This window comes from Pinus tabuliformis, chromosome Q (genome assembly GCF_031772625.1).
Source record: "Pinus tabuliformis cultivar Carrire ecotype Pingquan chromosome Q, CPIR1, whole genome shotgun sequence".
Taxonomy (NCBI): domain Eukaryota; kingdom Viridiplantae; phylum Streptophyta; class Pinopsida; order Pinales; family Pinaceae; genus Pinus; species Pinus tabuliformis.
In genome coordinates, this window is record NC_142296.1 from 208,845,525 (window position 1) to 208,869,712 (window position 24,188).

At 42.0% G+C, this 24,188-nt stretch overlaps 1 protein-coding gene across 5 annotated transcripts in view; it reads right to left on the bottom strand.

Moving 5' to 3' along the window:
• The window catches only part of LOC149218943 (Histone superfamily protein), a 121,030-nt gene that overhangs the window by 51,242 nt on the left and 45,600 nt on the right, over positions 1 to 24,188 (bottom strand). For 3 of the 5 annotated variants that reach the window (XM_089382511.1, XM_089382509.1, XM_089382507.1), the window contains 2 exons: positions 2,553 to 2,633; positions 2,145 to 2,304 (listed from right to left, as the gene is read on the bottom strand). In XM_089382511.1, the coding sequence (XP_089238637.1) occupies positions 2,174 to 2,304; positions 2,553 to 2,633 (212 nt within the window). In that variant the 3' untranslated portion in view covers positions 2,145 to 2,173. Of the gene's footprint in view, positions 1 to 2,131; positions 2,305 to 2,552; positions 2,634 to 24,188 lie in introns of all 5 variants that reach the window. The other 2 variants (XM_089382510.1, XM_089382508.1) reach the window with 1 other exon arrangement.

A 24,188-nucleotide genomic window follows, 5' to 3' on the forward strand; every position in this document is an offset into this window, starting at 1 on the left:
TCCTCCCGCTTTGGGTTTACACTTAAAAATCTCTGTGTGCTAAATATTTTTATTATGTGTTTTGAATTATATCTTGGGATACATTTGCCAGTTTTTAATTGTTAAAAATTGTCAATACTGATTCACCCCCCTCTCGGAATCGCTAAATATTCCAACAACTGACAGAAACACATATATAATGTGTCCCCCGTATCATATTTCCAAGGTCATTGTGTCTTGTGTCAGACACTCATATTTTTGTGTTGTTTGTCCCATGTCATCGTTGTTGGAAAATGTAACTATGTTCGGTCTTCATTAATGTACTTGAGTCATCATGTAATAGTCAAAAGAATAAATAAAAGAATTTTTATTATTGTAACAATGACTTATTAAAGCATGGGTTTCATGCTTGGGTCATCATTATATTAGTCAAAGTCCCCATTGTAGACTCCTAGGATGAATATTGAGTTTATAGAGTCATTGTACGTTCAAAGAGACCCTTCTTGGACTTTTGAATCATGTAAAACGGTTGCGTATTGAGTCAAATATGATTTATGTATCCTCCACATCAAGTCGGCCTAAGGACCCTAATTCGACCCACAAGAAGCCTATAAATACAAGCTAGTCGAAGTCATTTGTAGCATCATCTCTCAAGCTAATTCGATATCTCAAGAGTAGTTGGAGAAGTACGAAGTCTGTTGTCGGGAAGTTGAAAGAAGTGCGAGTTTGGAGAAGTCTAAGGAGAGGAAGAAAATCGAACTTTTGGTGCCTCTCTCTCTCTTTCGTGTTCTCGATTGGGAGATTGAAATCTCCTAAGTTTCGTTGTTGTCGGAAGCTGTTGCCTAGTTGAAGTTGATGGAAGGGGTCGAAGATCTGGGAGGTTGACTTGGTGTGGAGGGAAAGTCTGGTCTTGGTCTAGGGTGAAGAGTCTCAAAGAATACTATTGAAAGGAAGAATTATCTTGACTGGGTTTTCCCTCAAGGGGGGTTTTGCCTTGGCATAGTGCCTATATCTTGTGTCTCTTGTTTTGTGATCTTCATACACACATAATATAGTAATTGCTTGATGAAAGACAAGATAATAAAGAAGTAAAAGAAGCCAACACACTCATAAGTAATTATCAAGAAAGGAGAATCAAACCCTTTTCCAACAATCGTGTCAAGTGACTTAGCTCTACAACAACCCCAAGGATCTCAATCCCCCAAACCATAGCTTTAATTCTCAAAAAGAGCCTTATTGACTTTATATAATATTGCGCAATAATTTCCTTTGAATACTCTAAAACCAACAATTAAATTAAAACTTTTTATCCATTGGATTGTGGCTTAGTGGGTAGGACAGGTTAGCTCAAAAGGTTGGTGCCATTGTTGCTATTAACCTTGTGCATTGTGCAAGTTCCCAGTTTAATTCCCATACGGTTAGGAGCATTAAGTCTACAACACTCACTTTAAACTAGGTAGTCCACGTCATTAAAGCACCTTTTCTATTGAAAGGTCACGGGTTCAAATCTATCGACACTCTCGGAGTCCGGCTCCATGGTTGAGCCCGACACGAAGTGATCCCTTCGGGTGGATCTGTCTGGTACAAATATTCCAAGAATGTAGCAGTCGCTGATCTCCAAGGTCCATGAACCACATAGGAAATAAATAAATAAATAAGAACATATATATATATATATATCACTTGCACTTTTTTGTTCTATAATTTTTTGCATCTCCTTTGATACTACATGAACCACCAACTATTTCTCTTCCCTGCAACTTTGACCACAAGTTTGAGGACTTGTATATCTTTAATATCATGTAGAAATTTTGGTATACACATATGCACCGGAGGTGTGAAATGGAGTGATCAACATATTGAAATAGATATTCTTATCCATATGCTCTGCAATGTTGTTACCAAAATATCTTAACTACCCACAATTTATAAGTGTATTATAATACCATTGTATTAACCTAAACTTGATCATTTAAGAACCATGTAAACTTTTGCACGCTAAAGGTACTTTGTTAAATATTGACCTATGACTTTTAATACCATTGGAACATAGGTAAGCATGAGAGTATCTCATATTTGGTATGAAATACTAACAAGTAAAAACAAATTATCAAAACAGTCAGACTTGGCAGAATATGGTTTATCATTTTACCGATGAAATGCACCTTATTAAATTATTTGTTGAAATGGTCCCTTAGTCCACTGTAGACTTTTCCCCCTTTGTCGATGTTTTCTTTCTTTTCTTTTCCATCTGTTGATCCTTTGCCTTCAGCAACTCCTGGGAAAAGGACTTGAGTGATGCAGCTACATCTTCATTTCTACGTGCTGCAACAGACAGATGAGGCAATTTGGAAATAGAATGAAATTGTCTATGCAAGTTTAAGGCATAATAAATCTTCAATAGAGAAGCTTTCAATTTTTTACACAAAAAACATGTTCTTAAAGAATTGGCATCTCTTATTTATCATCCAAACACGCTTAATCATGGCAACTTAAAGCAACCTTGATATAAACTTGTAACAGTTTTAGATTTTTCTAATTATAGCACATACGAAAAAGTTATAATAGCTTACCCGCAAGGATGATATCATCCATGTTAACTGATTTACGACCTGCATGTTGTGCAAACATCTCTATATCCCTTGCCAATTGCTCTGTATTTGAAGTGAATGACAAAATCAGTTATTTCTGCTGAGACCAACAATCTACATAACTGCAGATACACAATGAAGCAGTGTGTAGTTTATATCTTATATATGAATTAACTTCTTCATAGGCAGATGAAAAATATGTTATGTACCATGCCTCTAGAACTTGTGTTGCTTCTTTCACTAAAAAGATGAATGCTTGAGAACCTTGATTCTTTTTTTAATTTTCATCATGAACTAGTGAGACGAATCTACAATGAGCATAAAAATAAAGAGGCAGCAAAGAATAGCCAAAATATCCAATCAGCAAACTTGACTTTTTTAAGTAAAACCACAGAAGGTTAGCATTCAAGTGGCAGACACAAGAAGCCCAGTAGGCTAGCTCAAGGGGTTGAGAACTGTGAACAGCAGGCAGGAGGTCTTGAGATCAAGTTCCAAGGCTGGCTGGCTCTACATATGTGGGCCTCACTCAATGTCCCTGCTGGGTCAGCGTACAATAGTCTCCATGGTCCACTTTACACAAACACCAACCTTGCAATGAGGGACGTGTCCGGGGATGTATTTTCCAAGGGGAAAAGAAATGCCAGACACAACGAAAACAAAAACTCAGCTATCAGTTCTAAAGGTCACACATAGAATTAGGAATCATCTTCTGCTCTTTAGGTTCATCCATGGCTCCAAATTGACACCAAGGAAGCAATCACAACTGGTTATTGCTATTATTATATTTTAATGGCATGATATGGACGTGCTTGTGCACTCCATGTTGTAAATAGCAGGTGTGAAATCATCTTCTTCAAGAACCCATCTAAGGGCACTCCATGTTGTAAATAGCAGGTGTTAAATCATCTTCTCCAAGAACCCATCTAAGGGCACTCCATGTTGTAAATAGCACGCGTGAAATCATCTTCTTGAAGAACCCATCTAAGAGCACTTCATGTTGTAAATAGCAGGTGTGAAATCATTTTCTTCAAGAACCCATGTCAGAGTTTAGTACATCCATAACACCTATTACAGCATATACATCGGATTCACCACTTGAAAACGGAGCTAGAAAATGTAAAGTAGTTCAAACTTCAGGGATTCAAATATGATGCTTTCCTCCCTCTTGATGCCCTCAAATGCATGCCAAAGACATTTTGGAGGATACTTCTACCTCAAAAGTCTGCTTGCCTCATTTCAGAACCAGATGTGTCAATCTTTTATGCCTTATCTCTCAACATACTGTGATCCCTGTTACCCACCAAAAAGTGACTACACTTAGGAGAATTTTTTTCTCCTCTTTGGATAGCCAGCAGCCCTATGATGATCAGCACATAACATTATGCTAGGATTCCTGTTAAAATTGGCAACTAGGGCCAAACTCCATGTGGGTCATCTTATTTATGGCAGCTGATATTTTTCTTGGATCCCTCTCATCGAGAGGTGTAGGATTGATCTAAAGATCATCCAATTCCGATAAGTATTCATGGAGTCATGAATTTATTTGTGTTATAAGACGATTCGTCAAGGTCAGCCAGCAACTAAATAACACCCACATGTGCTCAACGTTTTAGTATAAAAAGAGGTGGCTTGCTAGTCATTTGTACACACTCTTCTTGTGATCTCTTCCTCTCCACTTGTCTTTGGGTTTTGGTGGGAGGATAGATCCTAAGAGATATGCTGCCCTAAGAAGAGCTGCCCTAGATGCTGCCATGGGGAAGAAGGATCTATGCAGCTCCTAGAAGATGATGCCCTAGCTCTATGTGCCCTAGATCTAGGACGTTGTCATGGTGAAGCTGCCTAAGACAAAGTCATGTTGAAGCTACCCAAGTGACAAGCAGATTTGGAGGGCTGTTCGAGGACTGTTGAGAGGAGTTTAGGGCTGCCCAAGTGCCCTAACCAGAACAGTTTGGAACAACAAAGTGACAAGCATATTTGGAGGGTTGTTCGAGGACTGTTGAGAGGAGTTTATGGCTGCCCAAGTGCCCTAATCAGAACGGTTAGGAACAGAAAAGTGACAAGCATATTTGGAGGGCTGTTCGAGGACTGTTGAGAGGAGTTTACGGCTGCCCAAGTGCCCTAACCAGAACAGTTAGGAACAGCAAAGTGACAAGCATATTTGGAGGGCTGTTCGAGGACTGTTGAGAGGAGTTTACGGCTGCCCAAGTGCCCTAACCAGAACAGTTAGGAACAGCATGTGACAAGCATATTTGGAGGGCTGTTCGAGGACTGTTGAGAGGAGTTTAGGGCTGCCCAAGTGCCCTAACCAGAACAGTTAGGGACAGCAAAGTGACAAGAAGATTTGGAGCAGTGTTAGAGGTGCGTTGGGTCAAGGATATTGACCAGATTTGGATCAGATTCGGAGCAGCCTGTGGGAGCCACGTGTTGGGTTAACGTGGAGTGTTGAATACCCCAAAGGAGTGCAGCATGATGTGATGGATGCAGCAGTATTGTATATTGCAGCAGCATGGTGCAGCAAGGTGCATGGAACAACATGTTTAGGTGCAGCACTTGGACAGAAGCAAGCAATGCAAGGGACAACAAGCTAATACATGAGACACCTGCAAGCATAGTGAAACATGGGACAGCTGCAAGCATGGTGAAGCATGGACAGCAGCAAGAAGCTTGGGACAGCTGCAAGCATGGTGAAGCATGGACAGCAGCAGCATGGTAAAGCAAGGACAGCAGCAAGCACAGTGCTGCAAGTACATTGGGACAGCAGTATAATACTTGGTGCAGCAAGGACACAAAGCAGCAATGGTGCAGCAAGCACATGGGTGACAGCATGGTGCAGCCGTGGCACTAGGTACATCAGTGCTAAACACTGGGACAACAGCAACATGAGGTCCAGCATTGTGATGATGGGTGCAGCATGGTGCAGCATGATGACGAGATGTAGCACAATGATAGGTGAAGGAGTCACCTTAGAGAATCAGTTGAAGCAGCATGTCTTCAACTGATCTCACGTATCATCTTCCTAGAGATGATCTATGCTCTTATCTAGATAAGTCAAAGTGTTGACTTCTATTGTAAATGTACTATCTCTCTCTCTCTCTGCTAAATTATTGAAGAACATATAAGAAGAATTGATCAAGGGTTTCTCCACATTGGGGTTTGTCCCTGGCTAGCGCCACATCTTGCGTCCTCTTGTTTTGGCTTGTCTTCTGCGATTTATATTTATGTTCTATCTGCAGTTTACTTTAATGCTGATGTGATTGCTAATCTGGAAAAGATATTGAGCTAACTGTGAAAATTGAAATAAATTTCTCTAGCATAGAACATACCTAAAATTAACATGGTATCAGAGCTAACATGAAGACAGAGCCCAAGCAAGAGTGAAAGAGCAATCACTGAAGACAATTGGGAAAGGAAAAAAGGATCAATGGATTCCTCATCCCTCTTCTAATTCACTAAGGGTGAAGTCGAAGCAGAGATTATTATCAGAATGGAGCATCGGAAGTTTCCGATGACCTACCTAAAGATCACTTCAATGGAAAGTCCGAATCTAAGGAAAGGCAAAAGCCATTATGCGAAGGTGTGTCTAAATCGCAGGGACACATCACTCGATGATTGATCTGAATGGCATGGACACATCACTCAATGATGATAACAATCACTCCAAGGACATCTTCAATGGTCAGAAGAATGACAATACAGGTCATCAAGGAAATGGCTGACTCTTCAAGAAAGCAAGGAACCCCAGGTATGAAGAATCAAATGTTGTTTCTGATAAGATAAAGAAGTGTTATCTTGTATTGGCCCTCTCCTTCAGATTCTTTGGGCATCTGGCTTATTGATTGTAGTGCTTCAAGGCACTCCATCGGATAGAAGGGTGCTCTCTCTCTAATTTGGTAGAGATGAGAACATTCGTGGGATTATACTTGGAGTTGATGCCACTTATCCCGGAAAGGGTGTTACCCCTCAATTGAATGAGAGTAACTCGATTCATTTACAGAATCTCTTTTATGTCCCTAGTCGCAAGAAGAACCTGGTGTCCACTTCGGCAATGGAAGTCAAAGGTTGCAGGGTGGCATTCATCGATGGAAAGGTACGTGTTTGGAAATAGAATTTTCAAAGATGCTTTTATTCATGGGTTCAGAGTTGGCAATTTGTATCAAGTTGCAGGAAGTCCATTAGGGACCATGTCAGTTGAAACATAGCATTGGAGGTCTGTGAGTCAGATGATTTCAAGGATGCCTAAATTCAAAAGGAGCATGAAGGTACATGTCTAAGATGTACCGAAGGAAAATCTTACAAGGGGACCATTCCCCTCATGTAGCAGGTCCACAGGTTTGGAACAACCCGAGAAGGTTTGAGATTCATGATCAGGAATCTCATGTGTGCAGGTGGAAGAAAGCCCTCTATGGCTTGAAGCAAATCACCCCGGGTTTGATATGAAAGGATTGGTAGCTGTCAAATGAAGCTGAAGAATGAAGTAGATCCAAACCATTGTTTGAAGGTTGTGGATGATGGACCTCTCAAACTAGCACCTTCTGAGAACAACCTATTTCTGACAGATGCAGACCCTTTCACTTGCAGAAGTAAGAGGGAGTTGGATTCCGGATGTGGAATGGTAAACTGCAAGCCCATAACTACCTCTAGGATCTTAACTTTCAGAAGTTATATGGTGGTGATGCCGGACCAGATTTGGGAAATGGCTCTAAGTTTCATAAACTCATTTGCATTGATGTTCTTGGTGAACTTCCGTCCAGATATATGTTTTGCAATTAGCATGGTGAGCTCATATTTGGTTGAGCCTCACTGGATTGGTGCCAAGAATCTTCTAATATATCTTCAGGGCACAATCTCTTATGGATTGAGATACACTGCTAGAAAAATGAAGCTGCATGATTATGTTGACTGAGCAGGCAATGTAGAGGATCACTAGGGCACTTCTCAGTGCTGGTTCTTTTTGGGTTTTGCTTCAATATCATGGATGAGCAGGAAGCAGAAGTCGGTTGATATAAGCACCGCCCAGACCGAATACATAGCCACGAGTATGATCTCGTATGAAGCTGCCTAGTTGTGGAAGTTCTTCAATGAGTTGTTTGTACACATGATGAATACCACCATATCCTCTGTGACAACCAGGGGGGATTCGATTGTTGAGGAATCCCGTATTCGATGATTGTTCCAGCAAATAGACATCAGATACTACCTTATATGGGATATGGTAAGTCGATGAGCGAGGAGGCTCCATCACATTGAGACTGATGTATAGGTCGCAGACATTTTGTCAAAGCCCCTAGGAAAGGTCAAATCTGTGACTTTCCTAAACGACTTGGAGTCGTTGAGAGACCTTTGTATAAGGGTCCTACATGTTGCATGCCTTGAACTCTAGGAACTCTGGGGGCTTGGGGTACTTACTGGAGCAACACACGACCATAGGGCGACTCACCCTCCCCTAATGGTGCGATGTGTACAGGGTGAATAGCTTAGCCTTCCCCTGTGATACCCCGAGGCGACTTTGGGACAGGATGATTGTTCTCCTGTGAGCCAGGATGATTCATTCTCCTGTGAGCCAGGATGATTAGTTCTCCTGTGGGACAGGATGATTAGTTCTTCTGTCGAGGCATCCTACCCATGCAGTCTGGGACTCATGGGAAGTACCTCTCATTTAATCAATGAGCAAGGAAATGGGGTTAGGGACCATAGTAGTGCTATCGATCCACGCATCATTGTATCTACCATACTCCCTATGATAGGATAACCTCCAACTGATATGGGATCAGTATGAGTGGTTTGAGACACTCTCTTGTGATATTGATCTAGGGTCAGTAAAACTGACTTCGGGTCAGTTAAAAGTGATATGACACACTCTCTTCATATGGAACTAACTTCGGGTCAGTAGCGAATGGTCTGAGACATTCTCAATCAATTCTTCTTCTTCAAGGTTCAGCAGAACTAAGCAGCAAAGCAGAACTGAGCAGAGCAGAGCAGTGCAGGGCACTAATGGCAGAGATAGTACATCCGGACATATGGATCAGCAGATAGTTCTCCCTAGTTGAGAGGGAGTGTTAAAATTGACAACTAGGGCCAAACTCCATGTGAGTCATCTTATTTATGGCAGCTGATATTTTTCTTGGATCCCTCTCATCGAGAGGTGTAGGATTGATCTAAAGATCATCCAATTCCGATAAGTATTCATGGAGTCATGATTTATTTGTGTTATAAGACAATTCGTCAAGGTCGGCCAACAACTAAATAACACCCACATGTGCTCAACATTTTAGTATAAAAAGAGGTGGCTTGCTAGTCATTTGTACACACTCATCTTGTGATCTCTTCCTCTCCACTTGCCTTTGGGTTTTGGTGGGACGATAGATCCTAAGAGATATGCTACCCTAAGAAGAGTTGTCTTAGATGCTGCCACGGGGAAGAAGGATCTACGCAACTCCTAGAAGATGATGCCCTAGCTCTATGTGCCCTAGATCTAGGACGTTGTCATGGTGAAGCTGCCTAAGACAAAGCCATGTTGAAGCTACCCAAGTGACAAGCAGATTTGGAGGGTTGTTCGAGGACTGTTGAGAGGAGTTTAGGGCTACCCAAGTGCCCTAACCACATAGTTTGGAACAACAAAGTGACAAGCATATTTGGAGGGTTGTTCGAGGACTGTTGAGAGGAGTTTAGGGTTGCCCAAGTGCCCTAACCATAACAGTTAGGAACAGCAAAGTGACAAGCATATTTGGAGGGTTGTTCGAGGACTATTGAGAGGAGTTTAGGGTTGCCCAAGTGCCCTAACCAGAACAGTTAGGAACAGCAAAGTGACACGCATATTTGGAGGGTTGTTTGAGAACTGTTGAGAGGAGTTTAGGGCTGCCCAAGTGCCCTAACCAGAACAGTTAGGAACAACAAAGTGACAAGCAGATTTGGAGGGTTGTTCAAGGACTGTTGAGAGGAGTTTAGGGTTGCCCAAGTGCCCTAACGAGAACAGTTAGGAACAACAAAGTAACTAGAAGATTTGGAGCAGTGTTAGAGGTGCGTTCGGTCAAGGATATGACCAGATTTGGATCAAATTCGGAGCAACCTGTGGGAGCCACATGTTGGGTTAACATGGAGTGTTGAATACCCCAAAGGAGTGCAGCATGAGGTGATGGATGCAGAGGTATTGTATATTGCAACAACATGGTGCAGTAAGGTGCATGGAACAACATGTTTAGATGCGGCAGTTGAAAAAGAGCAAGCAATGCAAGGGACAACAAGCTAATACATGAGACACCTGCAAGCATAGTGAAACATGGGACATCTGCAAGCATGGTGAAGCATTGATAGCAGCAAGAAACTTGGGACAGCTGCAAGCATGGTGAAGCATGGACAGCAGCAAGAAGCATGGATAGCAGTAGCATGGTAAAGCAAGGACAACAGCAAGCACAGTGCTGCAAGTACATTGGGACAGCAATATAGTACTTGGTGCAGCAACGACACAAAGCAGCAATGGTGCAACAAGCACATGGGTGACAACATGGTGCAGCGGTGGCACTAGGTACATCAGTGCTAAACACTGGGACAACAACAGCATGAGGTCCAGCATTGTGATGATGGGTGTAGCATGGTGCAGCACGGTGAGGCGCAGCATGATGACGAAATGTAGCACAATGATAGGTGAAGGAGTCACCTTAGAGAATCAGTTGAAGCAGCATGTCTTCAACTGATCTCACGTATCATCTTCCAAGAGATAATCTATGCTCTTCTCTAGATAAGTCAAAGTGTTGACTTCTGTTGTAAATGTACTATCTCTCTCTGTGCTGAACTATTGAAGAACATATAAGAAGAATTGATCAAGGGTTTCCCCACATTGGGGTTTGTCCCTGGCTAGCGCCACATCTTGTGTCCTCTTGTTTTGGCTTGTCTTCTGCGATTTATATTTATGTTTTATCTGCAGTTTACTTTAATGCTGACGTGATTGCTAATCTGGAAAAGATATTGAGCTAACTGTGAAAATTGAAATAAATTGCTCGAGCATAGAACATACCTAAAATTAACAATTCCCAACCTATTGCTCCAGTCATATCACTCTCCCATCTAGCATTTCTTCTTGAAGGAAGGTGGATCATCTATTGGCAAGTACTTTAATCATTCTTGCAATCATGTGCTTTCATTTAATATTATGGGCATACTAATATGGATCACAAGGCGAACAAGATGATTAACCGATCTCAATTGTATTGTTGTTCCCACCTTTCATATGGGAGGTTAGTCTTTGACTCTAGTCTAGTGAGAACTCCTCTGAGGATCAAGGGTTTAGAAAGGGCACCACTAGGAAAGCATTGATTGACCTAGTGTGTCCAAAGTAATCCATACATACCACTTTCCATATCTCCCTATTATCCATCTCCATTCTTCAAGCTGGTAATCATTGGTCAATGGTCATTTCGATTGGCACCCTTCATCTACATCCTTGATTCAGGGCCGGAAAACTCAGCTCCAAAGGTTGATGCAACTAAAATAAAGTTAAAAGCATATAAAGCCACAGTGAAAGAAAATGTAAAATACAAAAGATGGTTGGGACCAACGTTGCACAAAGCGGGGACGAAATGGGGACGTTTTTTGGAAGCGAGGACACAGAAGCGTCATTTTCCAAAAATCTAGGAAGCGAAGTGTCTCGGAAGCGTCTACTATATATATATATATATATATATATATATTGCATTTATATTCAAAACAAACATCCCAAATACCAAATTAGTTGTAGAAGACATGAAAACATGCATATTTTTACATAAATCAAGATAGATATGGCATCCTTGATTCCATTGTACATCAATGATTAATTATTCGAGCATCAACCATCTATATTCTAGTAATTACAAACATACATCAAATTTTTAAGCATATTATAAAACATAAAACATTTAAGCATATTATAAAACATAAAACATAAAGCTTATTATCTAGAAAGTGAGCAACAGTAAACATTTGTCATGTCCAAAATTCAAATCATAATGTTTACAAAATAGGCCACTTGGTCACTGCCAAGACAAAAAGGTCCAAATTCGCAACAAGCCTACAAGTCTAATGATTAATCTATGACAAAAGTAGTAAATTGTGAATATATCTATTGATCTATCCTCCTTCCACCACAAAGAGAACATGGCGGTGGGCAATATGGTGGCAATGAAGAAGGTGCATGTGGAAGTTGTGGGACTGGTATTGAAATTGATGAAGACGAAGACCCTACTGTTGGTGTTGAACCATGGAACCTGGGAACCAAGAGACCAGATGGGGGTGGCATCTCACTCAATCATCATCATCCTGGAATCGCTCAAAAAAATTACACCAAAAAACCACTAGTTAACAAAAAAAATAAAAAAACATGAATTAAAGAAATGCTTTATAAGCAAAATTCATACCACAATGGACATACTTGGATAAGAGCATCCTCTAATTGCTCTAATCACAACACTCCATCCTCCAAATTGGGCTCCTCTGGATTCCTATCCCAAAACTTAAGGTCTTTATTAGTCTTTGCATCATCACAATAATGGGACAACAATCGCAAGTTGTAATGAACATAAACCAAGCTCTCTGCCCGGTGTAAACTCAACCTGTTCCTTTTAACACTATGGATGAAAGAATAAGAGTTCCAACACCTCTCTGTAGAAGAAGTGTTAACCACCTGTGATAGCACCCGCAATGCCAAAGTCTGTAGAAGTCGAGTAGCATCTCCATGCATGTTCCACCACTCAAGAGAAGAAAAAGTCTCTCGATCTCTAATTGCATGCATGCTCCCAAATGGACCAGTGCTAAGTGTATAGTTGCTCAGTTGTCTTCGTACCATGGCCGCCTCCTCCTCATTAGGGACTAATTTACTCAATGCAATCTATATTTTTTGTGAACCTCTTGATCTAGGTGTGGTTTTCTCCTGCTCCCCCCCCCCCCCAGGTGTTGGTGTTGAAAGCCATGATGGATGATAGTATTTAGGTGTCAAAATATATGCTAATGCATGCAATGGAACATTTAGCATTTCTCATTGGTTTTCCACCTCTGCACGAATATAATTGTACAAGGTGATATCTCTAGACTCAACAATGTCTTTAATCTGCCCCCAACATGCTATCCATTTGCTCATACACCTCCCCAATTATTGGTTGATCTGAATCTCCAAACTTGATCATGTAATAAATTGGTTTGGTGATTTGCAAAACATACTTAACCTGTAACCAAAAGTACATGTCAAGAATAGTGTCCTTGGCTACATTAGCACCATCTCTATCAGTGTTAATTTACTCCCATGATTCAACGGTCACCATATTAGTTAAAGCTTGTCTCACCTTCACTAGTTGCCTAAAGGTGAGGTAACAACTTGCAAATCTTGTTTTTGCAAGTTTAAGCAACTGCAACTTGAAGTGCCATAGAAGTAGTTTACCCTTGTATGCCCTGTGATAAATTTAATGAGTTGCTTCCCTCTCCTGTAAAGCTCATTAATCCACCCACATTCTTTATGCTTCACAATATCATGCATCAAAAGGTTCAATGTGTGAACCAGGCACCCAGACCAAAAGATGTGTGGATGAGTACGCTCAATAACTTTTCATGTTGCCTTACAATTTGCTGCATTATCTGTGATCACTTGAACCACATTATTCGGACCAACATCTCTGATTGATTGCAATAGGAGATCTGCAATGTTTTGGGAAGATGCACTGATGGAGGAGGAGTCATGACATGTAATAAATACTGCACCACTAGTAGAAACACCAAGAACATTTATCAAATGTTGGTTTCTAATATTTATCCACCCATCAGATACAATGGATACCCCACAATCTACCCACTCATTTGTAAAACGTGTCAAAGCTCTTTGAACCTTTGCTTTTCTCTTTCTAATAACATTGTTCTAGCTTTCTCATAGTTGGGGGACTTGTATCCTTTTGGGCTTCATTGATGGCCTTTACCATTTCATGCCAATAGGGAGAGTGAAGCACATTAAATGGTACACCGCAAGCACAAAGAAAGCGGACTATCTTTCCATCCACATCATCCCTCCCAGCAACATTCAGGAAATCCCCTATTGTTCTTTTACCTCCAAAGCTTGCAGAAGTACCATAAGGAGATGAGATACCAAATCTAGAGGTTGCACTTGATTCAGATTGAGTTTTTTGTTTCTTTCCTTTTTGTTGTGCAACCTCCTCTATTTGGATGTACTTTCTTCTTTATTCAACTGAAATGTTTGGGCAAATGTGTATCCCCACAACACCCTTTTTATCATCATTGTCCATCACCCCACAAAAATGCCTCCTCACACAAGTATATGAACCACTAAATGGTTTTCCTCCATGACAACCATGAGGGCACAAAAAATTGTAGCTTCTAGCACCCTTTCCCCCTTCAAGTTTGGTCACATAGTTCCACAAGGGTGTTAATGCAGCTTTCCCCTCTAGTGTTTCAGTGTTCCCTTCAGGTTCATCCGCTTCCTCTTCAAACCCTTCCTCCTCATCATACATTGGGTCAGTCATATGAGGACCACTATCCTCTTGTTCTTCTCCCCTTCTATTCCTACTCCCCCTTGCCATCATTAAAACCAAAAGTGTAATGATACATAAAAGCCAAAAGAACACAATCTTGGAATATGGATATAGGTGGTGGACAACCTGCAATTAAATGGGCAAGTAGAAAGAATGGGATGTTGGGATATTCCGACACATAGGAAATAGTTAAGTACAACTTGGTCTAGTATAGAGTTAGGTATAGAGTTAGGTAAAGTGTGTTTCTTTACTATGTACATTTTGTAACTTACAATCCGACGGTCACGATATGTAGTGATCCGACGGTTCATTCTCTCCTCGGTATTACCGACACTTCATCCATGGCTTAACACCCGATTGGTCCATGATCTCTATTTAAAGAGCATGGAGGGTCATTTGTAGGTTAACCGTTCATGAGAGAAGCTTATGTAAATTTTCATTCTTTTATTGATAAATTGCCTAAAGTGGCCGCATTGGCTCAGGCCGTGGACTGTTTCCCTCTTTGAGGGTTTTAACCACGTCCAAAGTACTGGTGTATTGATCTGCGATCTGTTTGTGAGCGGTGTCCTTTGGTGTTCTGTCTGAGGAACTTACCCTGGAAATTCCTACATGGTATCAAAGCTATTTGAGGGCCACGTCCGTTGGTGATCCAAATCTGAAGCCGGTAGAACTGCATCCGACTACCGTTTCCTAGATCTACTGTTTCTGACTGCTTTTGGGCCGAGAGGACTGCTCTGTTGTGTTGGGAGCATCTGTTCCAGTGAGGAACCCCTTTCGTTTCACGCGAAAAGGTTTCTGGTAGCCCTAGCTGCGTCATTTTTAAGATCTGGAGGTATACAGTGTTTATTTGCAGTTTACAGTTATTTTCTCTCTGTTTATTTCGGTTTTCGGTTTATTTAGCTTTTTTTATTACCGGATCTATACCTTTCATTTTTGCGTATGCTCTTTGCCCTGCGACTCTGTGCGATCTGGGCAAATCAGAAACAGAAAGGAAGGATTTTTCTCATGCGTATGCTCTTTTCCACTACACCTTAGTGTGATCTCGGAAAATCAGAAACATTGAGGAAAATATTTAGTTTCCGGCTAAAGCTAACTTCGAGCCGCAAGGTTCGTTTTTGAAAATATTTAGTTTCCGGCTAAAGCTAACTTCGAGCCGCAAGGTTCGTTTTTTTTTGTATGTCCGTGTTGGGTTTTGTGTTTTTTGTTTTGTAGGGAAAAAGAGCTTTCTCAAAGCAAGCACGCAACCCAAAGCATCAACCCCCCCTCTCTCTCTCTCTCAAACTTTTTGTATAGCTCACTTGGTGCAAAGCTAATTTATGAGAGTAGAGGTCTTGGGTTCAAGTCTCCATTTTGTGGGGGCGGATTTTTCATTTCCGCACATTCCCGCACTTCGTCGGTGACTTCATCAAATTTTCTTCAAAAAGCCATAACTTCTTCATCCGGAAGCCGTTTTCAGAACCGTTTTTTTGAAACAGCCTAATTTTTCGAGATCTTTCCATTGAAACACTTAGTTTCAGCATCTATACCTTCAGTGAATTATGATCCTAACACCTTTGCAGAAGCTTCAGGCCATCCAGATTGGGAAGCAGCTATGAATGAAGAATATCATTCATTATTGGCAAATGATACATGGGATCTTGTTCCTCTACCAAAGGGACGAAAACTTGTTAGATGCAAATGGGTTTACAGAACCAAGTATGGACCAGATGGGAAAGTTGATAAACATAAAGCTCGTCTTGTTGCCAAGGGTTTTGCACAAGTTGAAGGCATTGACTATACTGAAACCTTCTCCCCTGTTGCCAAAATGAACTCTATCCGCCTTGTTCTTTCCCTTGCTGCCTCTTTCAAATGGGAAGTCCATCAGATGGATGTTAAATCCGCCTTCTTGCATTGGGACTTGCATGAAGAAATCTATATGGAACAACCTATTGGCTTTATACAAACAGACTCCAGCCTTGTATGTCGGCTTAAGATATCCCTTGATGGTCTCAAGCAAGCTCCTCGAGCTTGGTATGCCAAAATGGATAACTTTCTTTTAGAAAATGGCTTCTCTAGGTGTCATTCTGACAATACTGTCTACACCAAGAAAGTGGGCAAGTCTCTTATCATTCTTGTTCTTTATGTTGATGATCTTATCCTGACTGGTAGTGATCCCAACCTTATAAACCATGTGAAGTCTAGCCTTAAAAGGAAGTTTGAAATGACAGACTTAGGACACTTACATTATTTTCTTGGTCTTCAAGTCTTGCAATCCAAGGAAGGTATTTCCCTTTCCCAATCCAAGTATGCCTGTGATATTCTACGCCATTTTCACATGGAAGACTGTAAGCCAGCCCCTTCTCCCTTTCAGTCTGGAGTCAATCTTTCAGTCACTTGTACTTCGCCTGAGGTTGATGCTACCTTATACCATCAACTTGTAGGAAAACTTTTGTATCTAACCCATACTCGTCCTGACCTTTCCTTTGTTGTTGGCCTTGTTGCTCGGTTTATGCAAAACCCACGTGAAAGTCATTGGAAAGCAGCTAAAAGAATACTTCGTTATGTTCGAGGTACAGTTCAGTTTAGGATTCATTACAGTGCTGAAACATCTCCTCTATTGGTTGGTTTCACTGATTCCGATTGGGTCGGTGACCCTGATGATCGGAAGTCTACTACAGGTTATGTGTTCACTCTTGGTTTAGGACCTATTACATGGGCTTGCAAGAAACAAGGTGCCATTTCTCTTTCTTCAGCAGAAGCAGAGTATCGTGGTGCTGTAGAAGCTAGTAAGGAAGCCTTGTGGCTTCATCAGATCCTGTCAGAGTTTGGTTTTCAGCAGCAGCATCCGACTACACTTTGGTGTGATAATCAAAGTGCCATTCAACTATGCAAAGATCCAGTCCAACATCAGCGTAGCAAACACATTGAACTGCACATGCACTTCATCAGAAAGCTCATTCATGACCATGTTCTTGAAGTGCAATATTGTTCAACAGATGATCAAGTTGCAGACATCTTTACAAAGGCTCTCACAGAGGCGAAGTTCACTAAACTTCGATTTATGGTTGGAGTTCAGGAAGTTGTCACTAAGGGGGGATAGGCTCTAGTGCCTCCTTCCTTCTCCTATTGTGTCATATTTGTAAATCCTTCAATCCTATCCCAAGTTGTTCTTAAGGGGGGATGTTAAGATATTCCGACACATAGGAAATAGTTAAGTAAAACTTGGTCTAGTATAGAGTTAGGTATAGAGTTAGGTAAAGTGTGTTTCTTTACTATGTACATTTTGTAACTTACAATCCGACGGTCACGATATGTAGTGATCTGACGGTTCATTCTCTCCTTGGTATTACCGACACTTCATCCGTGACTTAACACCCGATTGGTCCATGATCTCTATTTAAAGAGCATGGAGGGTCATTTGTAGGTTAACTGTTCATGAGAGAAGCTTATGTAAATTTTCATTCTTTTATTAATAAATTGCCTGACGTGGTCGCATTGGCTCAGGCCGTGGACTGTTTCCCTCTTTGAGGGTTTTAACCACGTCAAAAGTACTGGAGTATTGATCTGCGATCTGTTTGTGAGCGGTGTCCTTTGGTGTTCTGTCTGAGGAACTTACCCTGGAAATTCCTACATGGGAAAGAGTAAGAGAGGGAGGAGAAAAATACAAAAAACAATGACAAAAAAAGGAGAGAGATTGGGGTTTGCACTTACCTCTTTAGCTCTTGTAGATGAAAGCCCTTCTTTACTCCTCTAAGCTCCTCCTCCTTCTCCTAACTCCTCCTTCACTCCTCCAAGCTCTCCTCTCTTTCTCCTCTCTTCTCTTCTCCAAGCTCTCATAAAATACAAGTGAGCAAATGAGAGATGAAAAGGCCTTTTAATCCCTTCACTCCTCACCCTAACCCAAGTTGGACCCACCACCAACAAAGAAAAACAAAAAAAAAAGTGAAAAAAATATTTAAAAAACGCCACTTTGTGGCCCGTGTGGCGAAAATGGTCGGCTGCTCAGTGAAGTGGCCGTAATTCGTACGGATCCGACCCAGAACCGTCGCGGATCGTACGACCGATCCGTTGTACGAAACATGTTTCAGAAAAACCAAAACGCGGATCCGACCCAGAACCGTCGCGGATCGTACGACCGATCCGTTGTACGAAACGTGTTTCAGAAAAACCGAAACGCGGATCCGACTGTACGGTTCCAAAATGGCAGGAACTATTTTTTCCCCGATCCGCGTTTCAAAGGGCGGATCCGTACGAATCACATTTTGGGCTTTTGATCTGGGGAGGGGGGGGGGGGCCGTTTCCTGCAACACTGGTTGGGACATTATTTAGCACGTTGGCAAAAGCCTAACATGAGCTCTACCCACCTCATTAGCTATCACCCAGTTCCTCAAGCATTTAGTGCTTCATCTAAAAAAATGAACTCTTGAAAGTCCCAACCCTGATGAGTGAGAAACTGCTACATTTTAAAGGGGTACTGGAAAAATACAAAAGCAAGCATGGTATCCTAAAGTTATGCACCAAATATAGACAAATCATTAAAGAAAAAGTCGTACCAGAGCGGTGGAAAAGGCAAGCCGAGGAAGCGGGTAACTCATGCCACCACAATTGCTCCCTCCTTACATCTATACAATCAAGATGCTAAACACCCATTAGCTAGTCTCATGAATGTGGCTGCGAAATTTCGACGATTGCAATTATTGGATATTTATCTCCTACTTGATTGCAGTTTATTTGTCAACTGTAAACTAATTTTACGGCAAATAAAGATAAATTCACAATTGCAATCTTCACCAATTAAAAACGTTGTAGAATATAAAAACTGGAACTGAGAAAATATGTATACACACATAAAAATATGACACCGTTGTTTTAGACAATTGTCCTTGGAAAAAACACTGAGAGAAAACCAGTGCAGTAGATAAGGGTTTTATTATTATTCAGCAATTTAGGAGTACAATGATATGCTTGCCTTTCTGGCAAAGCTCTGGTAATCTCTATGGGCAAAATAATCTGGAGACTAATTGTCTCCCTCTACTAATCGATTTGGCCTCTCCTAGCATATTCGCACTCTCCATGGCCACTTGCACTGTAGCCCAAAATGTGCATTGCCTACCTCCAGATTTTCACACAGCCTCTGGGAATTCATCCTAGCAAGTAAATTTGCCTCCTGCAGCTACTAGACCAACTCGCTATGCCTCTGAGATACTAATCCGGCCACTATCAACTGAATCGCAATCTCTCCGACAACTCGCACTGGATAAACTGGCTAACCCGCACTGTTATTTCGACCTCTTTCCATAGATAATTTGGCCTCCTCTTCCTGTCTCCTGAACACTGGAAAATGCTGAGGAAAATCTCCTCCAAAGTCCTGCCCCCAAATCTCTACTGAAACCCTTGCCTCTGATGCCTCCCTAGCTTCAACTGTGCCCTTGCTGAAAACTTGCAACCGGGTAGTCGAACTACTCACTCAATAAACTGTGTCTTCTCCAAACCCTTCGACCTGCTCTTATAATCTCTCAGTGGACTCTCAACGACCATGATTACATCTCAACCGATGGCTAAGATCATCTTGACTTCATCCATGGAAGTCTCTAGAGAAAAATCGAACTTCCTCAATTAATTTCACTTTAATTAACCACTTTTCCTAATTAGACTTAGGAAATATTTTAATTATGGTTAATTAATTTAATTGAGGTGTCTCCAAGTCTTTTCTTGTGAAACCTTTTATGGGTTTTGGAGATCTCGTGTTCCTTAGCCTCTTAGACACCTTAAAGACTAGAACACTTGTCTGTTGCTACCATAATCTAACAGTGGCACCTACCCTGAAGTCTTTCCCAATTTGTATCCATCATTATATCACACACCTATGGATTGATGGGCTAACCTAGGACATGTCACTCCCTTTGGAGAATAGAAGTTGAAATTTGATTGTAATGTAGAATTTATGATCTTGATAATTACTTGTGAAGAATTATTGTTCTCCTTTAGCTTTGCTTAGTTATTCATCAAGCAAACATCAACTTAACCATTCAAGTACAAAAAATAAAGATCACAGTGCACAAGGAACAGGAGACACCAGATGTTGAAATTTGGTACCGGAGGACAGGTGGTTCCCTTAGGCTTTGATCTTTGGCCTAGGGAAAAGTGTCCAAAAGAATTTAATTTTTCTCCTAAAGTGACTTTATAATTTTATAAAGTTAAATCTAATTTAAAAGTGACTTTAAGTGATAAAGTTATTAAGTCTAATTTTAAAGTGACTTTTATAAAGTCAATGAAAAATTAGAAAGGAAAAGTGACTTTGGAAATAAATGACTAAGTGGGTCTTTATTAAAGTGGGGTGAATTAAAAAATAGAAAGTGAGATTTAAATGAGCATTTAATCTCAACCATTGATCTAAATCTATTTCAGCCATTGGATTTAGAGATCACCCAAAAGTCACTTGGATCACCCAAAAGTCACTTGGAGTTATATTAAAGGAGGAAAAGGTCATTCATTCTTTCATGAGCAGATTGGGAGAAGGAGAGCAAGAGAGATTTCTGAGCAGGAAGGAGAAGGAGACAGCAGCTTGGCACACATTCCAAGGCAGCAGTTGAGCAGATTTGTACAGCTGATTCAGCACATAGTGAAAGGCAGATTTTTGCACAAAAATCGAGGAGCAGTTTGCTGATTTTTCTGCACACAAAACGGAGGTCGTACAGCATTTATTGCTGTCCTGTTTGCTGTAATTTCCAGATTGCTGTGAGGCACGGGAAAGGAGATAAGTTGTAAATTTGCTTGCTGATTTTTTTGCTGAATAATTCTCACTGTAAAAAGACAATTTTCAGAAATAAAGAAGAGCTCTCAAACTGGTTTTCCCCAAGAGTTGTAGGGGGTTTTTCCAGGGTCAAGTTGACCAAAAATATCAGTGTTTTAATGTGTTTTAATGGCTGTTTTTAATTGCTGATTTTTAATTCTGCAATTTCCAGCATTCTGAAAAATTTCCAGAATTTGTGTTTTCAGCAATATTTATTTTTTTCAGTCTGTTAAATGTATGGTTATGGGAATGGGCATTTAACTACATGGGAGAAATAAGGAGAAACTGAAAACCGGGGTGGGAAAACAGAAATTTTTACATGGTATCAGAGCTTGAGTGCTGAAGGGCAGTTTGGGACAGCAAAAGGAAAAATTACAGTTGCTGATTTTTCACTCAGAAAATTCCAGCAAGCTGATTTTTTCATAAACAGCAGTTTTATCTTTACTACAACAGTGTTATTTTTCAGTTTTAGGACAGCAGGATGTCATTGGGATTGAGGGTGGAGGATAGGCTGGATGGGCATATAAATTACAGCGTTTGGAAGGAGAGAATGCAGAGTATCTTTGAGGAGGCAGAAGTCTGGGATATCATGGTGCATACCGCACAAAACCCTGTTGTTGTGCCCACTGATGTTACTCAGTTGGCTGAGTATAAAAAGAAGAACAATAAGGGTAAGAGGCTGATTCTAGACGGAATCAAAGACCATTGCATTCCTCATGTGAGAGGAAAGAGCAATGCCCATGAGATGTGGACAGCATTGTCCAATCTCTACCAGAGTACCAATGAGAACCGGAAGATGGTCCTGAAGGAGAAGCTGAAGAACATTAAGATGGGGAATGATAGTGCAGCTGGATATCTCACAAAGATTACCAATGTGAGAGATGAATTGGCAGCGATTGGAGAGGCCATTCCACCCACTGAGTTGGTGCGGATTGCAGTGAATGGCCTCCCCCGTTCATGGTTGAACTTTGCTGATGGGGTTTGTGCACGTGAGACCCTTCCCACATGGGAGAGGTTTTGGGATGATTGCATTCAGACAGAGATCAGGAAAGGACAGCTTGGGGCAGCCAAGCCAGTTGAGCAGGATGAGGATGTAGCACTGGTGGCAGGAGGCAAGAAAGGCAAAGGGAAGAAGCAGGCTTCCACAAGCAGTGGTGGGGGCAAAGGCAAAGGTAAAGGTAAACCGGGGAACACACAGAAGGACTATTCCAAGGTGAAGTGTTGGAATTGTCAAAAGATGGGACACTATGCAGTTGTGTGTCCGGAGAAGAAGAAGAAGAAGGGAAAGAACCAGGACGTGGCAGCTTCAGCTGAGATTGAGGACTTTGCAGGTCGTTTTGACCGGGAGTTTGCGTTCACTACATGTGAGTCCTCTAGTGCAGGATCACCTGCCACACAGGTTCAGAGGGAGCATGCTTTTCCCTCGATTAGCGGAGCATCTACAGGTATTTGGTATGTGGACAGTGGGGCTTCACGTCACATGACAGGAGTCCGTGAGTACTTCTCAGAGCTTTCAGAGAGTGGCACTGATATTGAGGTAGTACTCGGTGATGACAGAGTTGTTAGAGCAGTCGGGGTGGGGACAATGACATTTCAGAGGGAGTCCAAACCTCCCTTGAAGGTGTCAGAGGTTCTTTATGTGCCAGGGATGAGGAAGAACCTCATATCCGTCTCAGCTTTGGAGGACAGAGGATATGACGTACTGTTCAGGGGAGGACAGGTGTTGATGTATCCCAGGGACACTCCAGCTGATTCAGCTAGAGTGATAGGTGTACGCCATGCAAAGGTGTACAAGTTTGCATTTCAGCCCCTTTTGGCATTGAGCAGTAGTACCGACAGCAGAGCTAGCAGTTCTAAGCTGTGTGAGATTTGGCACCGCAGGATGGGACATATGTATCATGGAGCCTTGAGGACATTGCGGGAGATCACTACAGGTGTGCCAGATTTCAGTACTGATCACTTTGATACTTGCAGAGGTTGTGCGATGGGCAAATTTGCCAAATCCCCTTTTCCCAGCAGTGACAGCAGAGCGACGGGGATACTTGATTTGATTCATTCCGATGTGAGCGGTCGGATGTCTCATGTTTCCTTGAGTGGGTATGAGTACTATGTTTTATTCATTGATGATCACTCCAGGAGGACCTGGATTTATTTCTTGAAGACCAAGAGTGAGGTCTTCAAGCGGTTTCAGGAGTTCAGAGCTCTTGTGGAGACACAGACACGCTGAAAGATCAAGTCCTTGAGGTCGGACAATGGAGGAGAGTACACCCTTGGAGAGTTTGTTGACTATTGTGCGGAGGCAGGCATTAGGAGGGAGTTCACTGTTCCTTACAACCCCCAGCAGAACGGGGTTGCGGAGAGGAAGAACAGATCCATCATAGAGGCTGCCAAAGCTATGTTACATGATCAGGGGTTGCCATTGTTCTTGTGGGCAGAGGCCTGCAACACAGCTGTTTACTTGCAGAACAGGAGTCCGCATCGTGCCTTGGGGCACATGACTCCGGAGGAGGCTTTCTCTGGGAAGAAGCCTGATCTTGGTCATCTTCATATCTTTGGATGCATTACATACTCCTATATACCCAAGGAGAAGAGGACCAAACTAGAGCCCACCGCAGAGAAGGGTATCTTTGTGGGCTACAGTGAGACCTCAAAGGCCTTTCGGATTTACATTCCTGCACAGAGGAGAGTTGTTGTCAGACGGGATGTGAAGTTCGAGGAGGACAGGGCCTTTAGGAGGTCACGGGAGTTAGAGTATCTGGATCAGCCAGACCCTCAGCAGCAGTTGAGTCAGTCGCAAGGATCCAGTGGGCAGGGATCAGGAGGATCCGGAGGTACATCTATGAGGATGTCAGGTCCATCAGTGAGCAGTGGCTCGCCGAGCCAGAGGGGTGGTGCTCCGGGTAGCATGCAGAGCAGTTCACTAGGGAGTCCACTGATGGACAATTCACACGGTACCTCAGCTTCTACAGGTTCAGGTGCAGGCAGGAGGACAGCAGACAGACAGTCAGGAGTTCAGGCTACTGATGATGATGAGGAGGAGGAGTTTCATTCTCCGGTGGAAGAAGTGCGCTCAGGGAAGAGGAAGCCCAAGTGGCTTCAGGACACCTTGAGAGATGCCACATCTGTTGCTGAGCCGAAGAGGCCGGTCAGAGAGAGTAGACCACCTGAGAGGTTTTGTAGTTATATGGCGATGGTTACCAGCATCCTTGACTCTGAGCCTTCTAGCTATGAGGAGGCAGCTAGCCAGCAGGTCTGGAGAGAGGCCATGCAGGAGGAGTATTCTTCTATCATGAAGAATGATGTTTGGGAGGTGGTGCCGAGGCCTGAGGGCAAATCCGTGGT